The sequence below is a fragment of the Arvicanthis niloticus genome, unplaced genomic scaffold, assembly GCF_011762505.2.
Source record: "Arvicanthis niloticus isolate mArvNil1 unplaced genomic scaffold, mArvNil1.pat.X pat_scaffold_643_arrow_ctg1, whole genome shotgun sequence".
In the NCBI taxonomy this organism is placed as follows: Eukaryota; Metazoa; Chordata; class Mammalia; order Rodentia; family Muridae; genus Arvicanthis; species Arvicanthis niloticus.
The window spans coordinates 26,586-40,816 of NW_023046259.1; the positions used below are offsets into that span (position 1 = coordinate 26,586).

General features: G+C 35.5%; 1 protein-coding gene across 1 annotated transcript; it reads left to right on the top strand.

The window, feature by feature from the left end:
• Positions 1-1,474: 1,474 nt before the first annotated feature.
• LOC117702278 (olfactory receptor 5T3-like) lies at positions 1,475-2,945 on the top strand (the record flags this gene model as incomplete). The annotated part of the gene is given in 3 exon segments (XM_034493510.2): positions 1,475-1,613; positions 1,616-1,777; positions 1,780-2,945. Coding segments are annotated over 3 exon segments (996 nt in total), but the record flags the coding sequence as incomplete, so codon positions are not given.
• Between the last annotated feature and the right edge of the window lie 11,286 nt (positions 2,946-14,231).

Below are 14,231 nucleotides of genomic sequence, written 5' to 3' on the forward strand. Positions count from 1 at the left end.
AAGTCTATAAATTTATATTTTGCAGATTTGTGTAATTAATTGATAAGATTATTTTATAATCTAATTATTAAAATGATTATCGAATAAAACCATATATTAAAATATTTCAATATATTTTACTATTTAAATTATTTATGTTTACACAAACTAAATTTGATTATGGTTTTATATTTTACTGTATAATTATCTATTAAGTGTTAAATATTTTTGTTCTGTAGCACATATTTACAAACATATCTATATACTAATTTACATAGACTTTGAAGACCTTCTGGGACAATGTAATTACATAATTTCCTTCTTGTTTAAAATCCTTTAAATCAATTTTTTTCTTTTATTGATTTTAATGATCAATTTAATTTAGCAAGTTTTTACCATGCTTCATATCATTATGCATATGTTTACATGACTGAATGACTCCTGTGCTCATATGTACAAACTTTTAGCATTTTGTAAACTTTTGGCCTCTGACATGGAGAAAAACAAAATTCATTGTGCAGAATCACCCCATGAGTATTAAAAGGTTCAGTGAATTGTGTTTTGTTGAGATTTACAGTAGAGATACAAGTGACTTAAAACTATCTTCTTTTTTTAAAAAAAATAACTATAATTTTTCACATTAAAATTTACCAGTGGTGGAAGTATAGATTTCATGTTAAAATTCTGAAATATTAAGAAAGAGTGTTTCATGTATGTATGGCTAAAGGAGAATTCCTATACAAGTTTGTATTTTTGCTATAACAATTTGAAAGTGAAGTGAATTCCACCTATATTCATGAGTCTTTGAAAATAGAAATTGGTGAACAAACAGATCCTGGACTATGGTAATATCAATGGAAATACTAAAATGGAAAGGGGGAGGAAATTTTCATGGAACCTTACCCTAAACAGATCCTAGGTAATTAATGCATTTGCTGGGAAGAAGGAGAATTAGCTTCTCCCAGGGATATGACTGTTAAAGGTTGTCTCATGCAGAGTGATTATCCCTGAAAACATATATAAACAAAAAAATGGCCCCAGAGGTTGTGTTTTTTCTAATTGTGTATGGATTATTACACTTGTAAGAACAATAATAAATGAAAAATAGGCTATCAAGTTGTGAGTTTGTGTAGTGGCACATGGGAGAGATTTAAGGAAGGAAAGATAGAGGGGAAGATGATTCAATCTACACATACATACATACATACATACATACATACATACATTAAAATATTTTAAAAGAAAATGCAGAATAATGAAAATAAATTTTTAAGTATAATTTGAAACAGAGTGATGGAAAATTATTAAATAACAAGGCTACTTTAGATGCTGGATTTTTAACTTTATAAATACATCCAATAGTAAGTGTAATTATTTTTTATTTTACCTCATATAGTAAAATATCACCACTTTCATCATATTATTTATCATTGTTTATCCCATTACCTAGGTGGTCAGGTTGCTCTAAGAATCAAATATAAACACAGCTCTATAGGAACTTTCCTGGGAAATATATAAATCAAAGCCAAATGGAAGGATCGCTTCAGCTGTGAATGTCCACAAGATTCCGTTAAAGAACATGACTGAAGCTACCATGTTTATACTGTTGGGCTTCACAGATGACTTTGAACTCCAGTCTTCCTATTTTTACTATTTCTTGCTATTTATCTCTTTACTCTGATAGGAAACTTGGGACTGGTTGTTTTGGTCATTGGAGATTGTCAGCTACAAAACCCCATGTATTATTTCCTAAGTGTTTTGTCTTTCCTGGATGCCTGCTATTCTACAGTTGTTACACCAAAATGTTGGTCAACTTTCTAAGTGAAAATAAATCCATTTCATTCCTTGCATGTGCAACCCAAATGCTTCTCTTTGTTACTTTAGGAACCACGGAATGCTTTCTGCTGGCTGCAATGGCATATGATCGATATGTTGCCATCTACAAACCACTTCTCTATGCAGTGACCATGTCACCCAGAGTATACCTGCCACTCATCATTGCTTCATATGCTGGTGGGGTTGTGCATGGTGCTATACATACGGTGGCCACTTTCCGTCTGTCCTTCTGTGGATCCAATGAAATTAGGCATGTCTTCTGTGACATCCCTGCATTGCTTGCTCTTTCTTGTTCTGATACACACACAAACGAACTTCTACTCTTGTACTTGGTGGGACTGATTGAAATTGTCACCATCTTGATTGTTCTGGTCTCCTATGGATTCATCCTCTTTGCCATTCTGAACATGCATTCTGCTGAGGGAAGGAAGAAAGTGTTCTCTACATGTGGCGCTCACCTCACTGGAGTTTCTATTTACCATGGTACAATCCTTTTCAGCTATATGAGGCCTAGTTCCAGCTATGCTTCAAATCATGACATGGTAGTGTCAATATTTTACACCATTGTGATACCCATGCTGAATCCTATCATCTACAGTTTGAGAAACAAAGATGTAAAAGTAGCAATTAAGAAACTGTGGAGAAAATGTGATTTGTAATCAAAGTACAGTTGTAACAAAACAAAATGAAGTTGTTAATTCCAATTTACATGAAATATACATTGTTACAAATTACAAACATTTCATGCTTTAATTTGTAGTGTGTTATATGTTCATGATTATATTAAAAGCATCGATCTTATTTCTCATATAGCATTTTTAAATGATGAAAAATTTTCTCCTGTATATCAAATTACATTGAACCAATTTATAACTATTTTATGTCAAGTTGTTCTTAGGTATAAATATATGATTTTTATTTATTTCTATTAAGTAGAGACTGTTGACTCAAGAGCCTTTGATTAAATGATTGTCAAGTAACTTGTGCTAAACTGCTAACATGCATTATGTAACATATCTTCATTCAAGATTCCTTATGAAGAAATTCTCATAGAGTACTTTTTTCTCAGAAAATTTTCACAGAATGACATTCATTCAAGCTGAAACATGCAACTTGTGTCCTTGAATGTATCTTTGCATCTTTTTTTCTATTAAAAATTATTTTCTTGGCACTCACATGAATTGATTAGATCCATCATAAACCTATTGCAATACAGTTATAATATTTGTTGATGATTCTTGTTACTGGTGCTCTTAAAATGGAATAAAAGCAACATAAAATATAAAGTAAGAAATAAAATACACACACAGAAGCATACACACACATATACATATAAATATACATACATATATGTACACATATATGTTTGTGTGTGTATTTGCATGTGTGTATTATGTATACATATATGTATATTTATTTCTGTGTACATATGGGCTTCCCTGAGAGTGGATACAATAGACTTCTGTCTGGGACCCCTGTCATCCTTGATCCTCACTCAGTTGGTAGACTTGTTTTTCACTGTCTTTTTGTCTATCTATGAGATACAATCATGTATTGTCATTCAGGAAAATTTTATATCCTTGTAAAAAGTACAAGAATGAAAACGGGACTGTCCAGGTGTTCAGTGGTCTCTATAAATTGGCTAAGTTTTAGAAGCTATGCTTAGTGCTTCCCATAATTTCAGTTAACTCAGCCATTCTGGATTCCTGACGGAGTTGAAAACTTACAGTCTCATAGCCAATCCTGGCTATTTACCTTAAGAGAAAAGATTTGAGTGGATGGTTTTCAACTGACATTCTTTCTAAACCCAAGAAAAAAAGCCAGGTTCAGAACTAAGTGTTTTAGTTAGAAGAGATGATTGAGGTTCTGGTTAGTCAACAAAATGATGGACTGCATATTAGGATTCTCTCGTACCTCACTGATAGTCGTACCTCACTGATAGAAATAGGCATAATTATGCTCTAATTGTATTTAGAGAGAAAAGTTTTATTTTAACAGCAAGGGTGATTTGTAGGAGCCAAAGGGGAAGGAGTACCGAGAGGAAGAGAAGGAGTAAGGAGAGGAGAAGAAGAAGGAAAGAGAAGCTAGGTGATGAGAGAGAGAGAGAGAAAGGGGGAGGGGGCATGGAGGCAGATGTTCACGTGTCTTCACCAGTCAAAGAGAGTTTATATATCTAAGTTGGGTATTGGGTTACACTTCTGATTGAGCAATACCAAACTTATAAAGCCCTTGATTAACATTTTAAAAATTGTATAAAAGCAAAAAGGAAAAGGGAGCATGGGATAGGGGTTTTCTAGGGAGGGGAAATGGGGAAAGGGAAAGGCATCTGAAATGTAAATAAAATATCCAATAAAAATAAACAAAAGAAAACAAACATATTATATTATTATATCCACCCACTTCTTTATTTTTTATTTACTTTAATTTTATCCTAATATTTTTCTTCTTTAGTAGAAATTTATGTAGAAATCAACATATCTTCCAAGGAAACACTTATTTACATCCAAGTTTATTTTATTCTCTGATAATCAGAAAAATCTAACCAAAATCATTATAATTAAAGAATGTTTTACTTTTAAAAGAATTTGTTGGACTGGAGAGATGGATCACTGGCTGTTCTTCCAAAGTACTGAGGTTTAGTTTTCAGCATCCACATGACACCTCACAATTGTATGTAACTCAAGTTCCAGGGAATTTGATAAACTCACGGCAAAGCATATAAAAATCATTTGTTACATTTATTCACTCTGTGTGTGTGTGTGTGTACATGTGTGTGCATGTGTGTGTGTGAGTTAGTGTGTGTGTGTGTGTGTGTGTGTGTGTGTGTGTGTGTGCATGCACATGCACACTTGAATGCCATGGTACATGGTGGATGCCAGAGGATGGCTTAAGGACAGGGGTTCATTCTCTCCTTCTACCATTGATCTCACTGAGCTATCTTCAGATTGGTCAGCACCAGGCCCTTATCTCTATCAAGAACATCATCAACTTATCTGTCTCATAAGGCCACAATATTCTTTTTATTTGATTGTTTTTTATAGGCTTATACTTTTCTTAATGTTTACAAATTATTTCTTCTGTTTTTTTTGAGATTGTAATATAATTAGATCTCCTTCTTTTCTGTCTTCCAAACAAATTCTCCCACACAATCCTCTTCACTTTCTTTCAAATTCATGTTTTACATGGCCACTAGTTACAAGTCCACTCCTACATATAACACCCAGAAATACACACACACATACACATACACACACACACACACACACACACACACACACACACACTAGAGAGAGAGAGAGAGAGAGAGAGAGAGAGAGAGAGAGAGAGAGAGAGACAGACAGAGAGACAGAGAGAGACAGAGAGACACACAGAGAGAGAAACACACATACCGTGAGAAAGAGGGAGGAAAGAAAGGGAGAGATGGAGAGAGAGAAACACACAATAGTATTCTTTTTTTAAAAATAAAATTTGAAATGTGACTTTGAGATCTATGAAAATGATTATCTGATAACAGTGGTTCCTTGTTTCACTTGATCAATCATGCAGGGAGACTTCATTCATTTCTACTATTAAATAAGGTTTTGCTGGCAAAAAAAAAAATTGCACTGGGTGAGTTTACTCAGTTCAAGAAAGACAAATGTATCATGTGTTCTCTATCATGTGGGTCCTAACTCAGTCCAAGAAAGACAAATGTATCATGCATTCTCTATCATGTGGGTCCTAGTTATGTATGTTTAACATGGAGGCCTTAAAATTTATAAAATTAGGAAAAGGTCAGCGAGGAGGAATCTCTTAAGGGAAATGGATATAGAGAATGGAGGTGCAATTAAGTTCAAGAAAGATTTTGACAGAACAAAGAAATTAATAGTCATGGATGGAGGGCTGTGCATTTTAAAAATCAGTATAGAAACGTAAAGCTAACATTAAATAAACTATGTAAAAAAGAATTTAAAGAAAAAGATCCTGCTTGGCTAAATAACGCTATTCCTAGAAACTATGAGTTACTAGTGTAAGGAGTGAGATGCATCCATAGAAATGATTGGTTATAGAAGCCCAAAAGGCTTCAAAAAAAAATTAACAGTTCTTATCATTCCTCTTATACTGTACACCAGAAACAGATAATAAAACCCTATTACTAAAGGCAGCATAAGTCAGAGTTACACTGTATTAAAAAATCAAGCTGTAACTACTCTGGATATTTTCTTGATAACTACTAGTTTAAACAGTACTAGATGGTCTTTGGAGGCTGATGAGGGAAAAGGCATCAACATTTTTAAACAACTTTTGATTCTACAAACTACAATACCAACCTTGCAAGAAAGATGTACCCATTGATGCAATAGTGGTATGACTGTTGTATACTTAATTAACTGTTCTCTGATTTGACTTAATTGAGGTAGGACTCACTATATACTCTTCAATACTGAATTACTGGTTTCTGAAAGATTCTGGGAGAGTGGAAGTCATTATCTTCAGGTGTGTACTATAGTTGGTCCCAACAAGTTCTGCAATAACTGAGAGCGTTTTCTTTAATCTCAGTACATTCTCAACAGAAAAATAATACATGGATTTCTTACATTGTAAAAGATAGAAAATCCAGATAGAAAACTTACCATCATCTCACAAATTCCCTTCTAAAAGCCTTATATTATTAAAACTCTCTTTTAAAAATAACATCTCAATTAAGTCCCATAGCAGAACACTTGTATTAATAGGTCACATGCTCAAATTAAAATATTCCATCTCATTTTAAACTCATAAACTTCCTACATGAAAACCAAATTTAATCTATTCAAATTGGTTCAAATAATCTTTATTCTCTCCAACATAAATTCAAAAGTTTAGTTAAATTATATAGCAGACGATCCAACAGTATCCTAATTAAGATATATATATATATATATATATATATATATATATATATATATATATATATATATATATTATCAGCTCTTATGCATTGAAGTAGCATGCTATGGCATTCCTGGGCCCAGGCTACTGCATCACACTGATGTCTGGATAGTCCTCAAATCTTAGGAGTTATTCTACTTTTTGGTATCAATTTAGCATTATCACAGTAGATACTCTGTTTAATATATTTAGCTCTATAGCTGTTCATTTGTTCTACTATTAGGCCTACTATAAGGGAGAGTGATGCAGGCCTTCCATTCTGTAACAATAGCTATTAATAGTGGATGTGTTCATGTCATGGGAAACTATTGTTATAAAAGAATGAAGGTTCTTTAATAATGCTACCTCATGCTAGGTCTGCAATATTCACTAATGTGAGGCAACAAATTTGCCTGAACATTACTAGTTATGGATGGGAGACAAAGGCAGTGATCATAACTGTGGACCATGAGCTTTAAAGCCCTTAATATAACTAACTGGGATTTCTAGATCTCGATAAGAACCTTTGGTTTGGTGATAGAGTGTGAACATATATATGTCTTGTTGAACATACTAAAATTGTGCAGCAGGTAGGAGTGGGCATATAAGGACAGTGTTTCTCTGTGTTGCTTCTGCTTCCCTGAAACTCATTCTGTTGACCAGGCTGGCTTTAAATACAGAGATTCATGTGCTACTACCTTTACAGTTCTTTGATTAAAGGCATGCACCACCACTGCTAAAATTTGTGGGTTGATGGATTAGAAAACATATTTTTTTATGGGATAATCAAACTAAGTAGCAGTAACTATCTGATTCTTAGTGAATTAGTTCAAGGGCAATTAAACTCTTGTAACAATCCTTGAGCTAATTCTCAAAACATAATTGAAACAGCACAAGAGAGCATTGCTCTAACTTATTCAGAGGCTGAATCTAGGGGACTTTAAAAAGTAGCTACCAGAACAACTAGGTGACACTTCAAACAGTTGGACACTTCAAACATTGCTACCTCCCGTCTCAGTGTACCTTGTTTGCCATCTAAAATTAACGCTGAGATGTCCTTTTGACCCTAGTGAGAGTTTTATTGGAACCATTTCCTTGCCCTTACTTTTCTTTTACTACCCCTCAAAGCTGCCTACAATCTCACAGGTTTTCTATGCCCTCATGGTTTTTATAACACCACATAACTCTTTTCCACTCCTGTTGCCGTTAATAGAACCTCAATCTGGAGCTCAGTTTATCATTGCCTTATACCAAGTTTAGGCCTAATTGGAAAACCCTGGTATCAGGTTCTGAGTCTCCTCAGGCCATTAGTGCTGACTCCAATGACTGTGGAAACAACTCACTAAACACTGGCCTTTTTCAGGTCCTCCCTGAGTTCAAAGAATGTCCTTGATTATAGACTGACAAAATCGTTTTAACTCCCCCAATCCCATCCATGGGAACAGTGACAACCATACCATTGGGATTCATCTTATGAAACCTCTAGCCTAACCAATTGGCATCCAATGTTAAAGGTCCCAAATTTATTTACTTTGGCAACTAAATAAGGCCTGATTCCTGTAGATAAGTGAACCAAATGTCCCCATATAAGACTATTATGCATACCTCAAGATTTGTAAGTTAAACAATTTGTAAAATCCATTATAAAAGACTTAACTTAAAACTCATATCACAGGGCTGATAGTTAAAAAATCTATATTCAGGTAATCTTAAAGAAACCATGTGATATATCAGCATTTTGGGAAACAAGCAACCTGTGTCTTGCTACCATATTTGTTGCAATCCCTGACAGAGACAGAGGCAGCTACATGACTGTCAGTAAACTTTTCTAGTGTTGGAGAGGCTGGATGCTATGTGACTTCACTGTCACATTGATTAAAGTTGACCACATGGTGCAAGCTAAACAAGGAGGTAACAATAGGTCTTCAGAATATTTTATATTGGAATAAATTTTATGTGGTAATTCTTTTCCTGAGATTAAAGTAATAGATAAAAAAATCATTTAAAAATACTTACTAAAATTAGAATTTTAAAGCAGCATTTCATCACATTCAGTAAAGAATTCCAAGTAATCACCAGAACAAAATTAGAGACTATCTCAATTACTAGATTGCCTTAGAGTATCTTTCTTACAATGTATCAAACTTAATCCTGAGACCCCAGATGAGAAACAACTTCTTATGACTTACTCTTTTGCCTATTTGCTCAAAGTTTCACAGACACTAGAGCCAAACTTAAACACCTAGAGAGGGTATATCTGACTCCATAGTGAGAAGTCTTTGCAATGGCCTTCAAGATATACCATGTTAAGAGATGAAAAAGTTTCTAAACAAAAATGTCCAGTGTTCCTTAAATACTTTCAGCTGGCTACAGTAACTGTCACTTCCAAAAGCCCAAGGATCTTTGAGTCCCTGTTTTATATTTGTTCAGGAAGGCCAAGCCTGTGCATGCCAAAGCCCTCATAACAACACCCAACAGTGTCCAAGATGTCATCAAAAGGGAAATTGGATTATTAGCCACACCCATAACCTTCATAGAATCAGAATATATTAGACATGATCACATTTCAGCCATCCTCTTAGGTTTGACCACTGGTGACTGAGTGGGTTCAGCCTTTCTGGAACTGACCACTGCCATCTCCAGTAAGGAGCAAGGAGCCACAGGTAGTAATCATGATATTGGGGTGATCCATGTCCTTCCTTTTGTAAACTAAGACCACTACTCAGTTGTTGGGAGCCGCAGTGAGCGTGTCAGCATTTGCCATTACAAGATGGTGCGGACATCCTGTCCTCCCACTAGTAAACAACTGACTGCACAGGTGCAAAAGGCAAAAAGCGCGCCAAAGTCACTGCCCATCCCGGGGCGTAATATGGGGTGATGATGTGAACAGCCAATCAGAAGTAAACACGCCACTCTAGGGTACATATAGCAGTGCCTTTCCCGGGCTTTGGGTCTTTCCGCTTCTGCTTATACAAGAAGTAAAGCCTCGTTGTAGTAACCACCCGAACACTGCCTCACATGTCTTTTTCCGCGGGCGAAGGGGACACGGGGGGCTCGGAATACTCAGTCCTGATAGAGTTTTGGGGACCCACATCTCCTTTTATTCCCCCTATTGTTAAGGTGGGGATATAACCTTACCAACCTCAGGAAACCCCACCAATAGATTCAATTGCAGGAAGGGGGGGGGTATACACCTTACCCAGCCAGTTCTTCCTAATGTTACCAACCTGTCCCTTTCTTTTGGTGGTAAGTGATCTCTTAACCATAGTGGGAGCTATTCTTCTCCTCTTACAAACCACATAACCTGGCAGAACTTTTGCTTTACTGGGATCTCAAGTGAAATTTAAACTGGGTCTTCAAGTGAGTCCTTAAATGCCTCTATAACCAAACATCATCCCTTTCTTGTAATCCATTTATAAAACCCTACCAATTACAGCAACAAAGCTCAATACTAACTCTCTCTTTAAAGTCATAAGGAGACTTAAGACTTATTTATGACCTCTTAAGAGAAGGCCTTTCATGCCAAATGACTTTATTTGCCTTTTTAGCCATCTCATACTCACAGTTAAACAAACAAACAAACAAACAAACAAAACCCAAACAAACAAACAAACAAATCTCACCAAAACAAAACTCAATGTACCTCTTACTTGGTTCGAAATCTTCAAATTATCAACTACAGTGGTTCTTCTCAAACCCCTATATTTTCTCTTCTACCATCCACTCAGAATCTTCTCATTTCTCTGTCCTAGACCTCAAGAGTGCATTTTCTCCCATTCCTCTTAATCAACAGTTATAAAATATCTTTGCCTTTGCTTGTACTGACCTGGACAGCCACCTTGGTACTCAATTTACCTGGATCATCCTATGCCAGATATTCTGGGAGAGCCCATAGTTATTTTCACAGACTTTGGCCTCTAACTTATTCTCTTTGTTTATTTCTTGAGTCTAAGATTATGAAATGGGCCATCTTGGACTAACAGAGACTGATCAAACAACAATAGAGCATGCAGTGGCTGTACCTAGGACCCCTACAGATTTGTAGCAAATGTGAAGCTTAATCTTCGTGTGAGTCCCCTAAAAATTGAAGCAGAGGCTGGCTATGACTTTATTGTTTACCATTGGATCCCTTTTCCTTAAGTGTACTTCATAGTTTGGCCAGAGTTAAAGAGGATTCAATTAAGCCTAATAAAACTGGATATTCCAGAGTGGGATTGTATAATACGGGCTTTTTCACTTCTCTGAGAGAAGAGGATGAGTTTAGGGTGAGGTACATTCAACAGTGGCACTGAGTAGAGAAGGGTGTGGGAGAGCAGAGATTATAATGTAAAGTGACTAAACAAATAAATTATAAATTATATAACTATCTTTACCTCTGTAGTATGTTCCTACAAATGAGCCATTCTGACACCTCTACTCCATTAAAATTCCTATCTGGGTAGGAGTGTAGTTTCATACTCTAATGTCAAGCTGTCTATCACTCCAGTTACTTATCTAAAACTGGCTGTTACTCCAACACACAAGGCTAAATAGAAAACAATTGAGCCATTCACAGTTCCCACCAAGGACAAAATTATGTCCTTCCTAGGAATGTCTGCTTTTTTTTGTTTGTTTGTTTTTGGTTTTTATTTTTTTTTCTTGGTTTTCACTTGTGGTTACAGTATTTTACTTTATTTTTTTATATTTTATTTACATTTCAGATGCCATCCCCTTTCCCCATTTCCCCTCCCTAGAAAACCCCTATCCCATGCCCCACTTTTCCTTTTTGCTTTTACACATTTTTTAAATGTTAATCAAAGGCTTTATAAGTTTGGTAATGCTCAATCAGAAATGTAACCCAATACCCAACCTAGATATATCAACTACCTTTGACTGGTGGAGACACATGAACAACTGCCTCCCTGTCTCCCCCCTGTTTCTCTCTCTTTCTCTCTCTCATCACCTAGCTTCTCCTTTCCTTTTTCTCCTCCTCTCCTTACTCCTTCTCTTCCTCTCATTACTCCTCCCACCTTAGTTCCTCTTACATATCACCCTTCTTGTTAAAATAAAACTTTTCTCTCAAAATATAATTAGAGCATAATTATGCCAATTTGTGCCAGTGAGGTACAAGATAGTCCTAATATCCAGTCCATCATTTTGTTGACTAACCAGAACCTCTGTCATCTCTCCTTGCTAAAACACTTAGTTTTGAACCTGGCTTTTTTCTTGGCTTTAGAATGAATGTCAGCTGAAAACCATCCACTCAAATCTTTTCTCTCAAAGTAAATAGCCAGGATTGGCTATGAGACTGTAGGTTTTCAACCTCCTCAGAAATCTAGAATGACTGAGTTAACTGAAATTATGGGAAACACTAAACATAGCTTCTAAGACTTAGCCAATTTATAGAGACCTCTGAACACCTGGAAAGCCCCTATACTACTGAACGTTGGAGCATCATACCTTCAGCCTTCTGGCCCAGAATCATCTGACAGACCTTAGTGATGCAGAATTATTAAGGGCTGATTACTCTGTCTAGGCAGATGTCTGCTTTCTTATCCTGGGTTTTCCTTCCTTCTATATTCTTGTTTGTCCTCTATATGAGGTATTTCTTGTCTCTTCCCATAAACCCCTTCTTGCATCAATTGCTAAGTCTTTTCATAAGCTTCAAAGTGCCTTCCAAGTCCAAACCACTAATCAACAGGACAAACTAGCCTTTCATAGGCAAAGAGATTCTGGCACTCTTAATCTTTCTTTCAATCTGACTTAAGCTCTTGATTTGACTCTCCTAAATTATGAATGGATTCTTTGTTTCTGTTTGCTTTGGTCACCCACCATGTTTGATTTTAAATTCTAGAGTCTGTCTTCAGTTACCTCTTCATGCCACCTTCTCTAGTCATTTGTCTTTATTTGGAGCCACATATACTTCCCAGGGTTCAAACTACATGGGCACCTCCCTGCTAGTAACCTCTGTGGCCCCACCAGGTAGGTGACCCTCTAGTTACTAAGATAACCATTCCTCTCCTTCACACATTTTCTTTGCCTCCTCTCTGTAGGAAGTGTGCTAAGTCTAGCAGGTTCCTAATAGGCAGTTCTGGGTCCCTGAGATCTTGTCCCTCCTGAACTCCAGATTCCTTCTTCAATACTTTCCTCTGCCATCCTGGGCCTTACTCTCTTAATACTAACAGCTTGACCTCAGTACAGCTTAATGTCCAAACTAAGCATGCTAAACTTTCAAACTCTTTCATATGTTTCCACCTTTTACTACTATACAAACAAGTAATACAAACATCTTTTATATCTAAACTTGCTCTTCTTATTTATTTCTCCCCATCTACTCCTGTTTGGGGAAATAGTTTCATATGGATATTTAACATCAAAGATAAACACTACTTTAACCAGCAGTTTATCCTAATAAGGTTGGAAAATTGTTTGATATCAGGCTTTTAAATGTCAATTTAATTATGTATACCTCTTATTAATTTCTTATTCACCAGCTTTAAATCCCATACCTGTTTCTCCTATGATGACTGAAAGACTTTTGTCAAAGATAATTATGATGACAAAAGTTGAATAATAATTTCTGTACTTTCATCTTTGGATGTGGGCAATAAAGAATGAAACTATTTCCAAAGCTTCACTGAACTATATCATAAACATAGTCCAGGCAATGGACAGTATATAGAAGAGGGAAGAGGGTTATGCAGGGGAATGGAAGATCTACCATGTATTTAGACAAACGTGCATCATTTTCATTGCTCTTGAGTTTTTATATAACCCTGGCATATATTGATGTCTGGTTTTCTTTTCTTGAGGAATTGAAGAATAATAATTATTTTCCTCATAAAGTAACAACAACAAAAATACCCAAATTCATTACTTAGATTAAGAACAAGAGAAACATCATCTGATCATCTGTATTGATTGAACCATAGGTCATTATTAAATGTCTAGAGACATATAATAAATATTTCACTGGAGACTTTGGGTGCAATTTTTGCAGCAAAGCCAGTGGTGACTGCCATGTGTAATGCTCTAGGTATATTTTCTTGTGTGCTGAAAGGGATCAAGGAATGCAAAAGAAAATGAAGTCAGAGACTGAGACATTATAAAAGTTTTATACATGTGTTCTTCACATATTGATTAGGTGGCATTTCACCAAGCTAGTCAAGTACAAATATGAAGTTGCATAGAATTACAAAACTGAGAACTTAAAATAATGTTTCTAGTAGAGAGAGAAGATAATTTGTTTTTAAAACAATGATCATATGAATATATATCATATATTTACAAATGTTTCCACATACACACACATATACATAGAACTCAAATTAAAAATAAACACCTACTGCTTCAGAATGTGGCTGAATTAGAGATATGGTCTTTAAAATATAGGTAGTTATAATAAAGTCTTTTGATGGGTGTTAATCCAATATACTTACTATTTTTATAATGACAGATTATCAAAAAAGATATATGTAGGAAAAAACTACAAGGAAGATAGTAAGAAAATATAAACATCCGCAATCCACTAAAAAGCCTAAGAATAA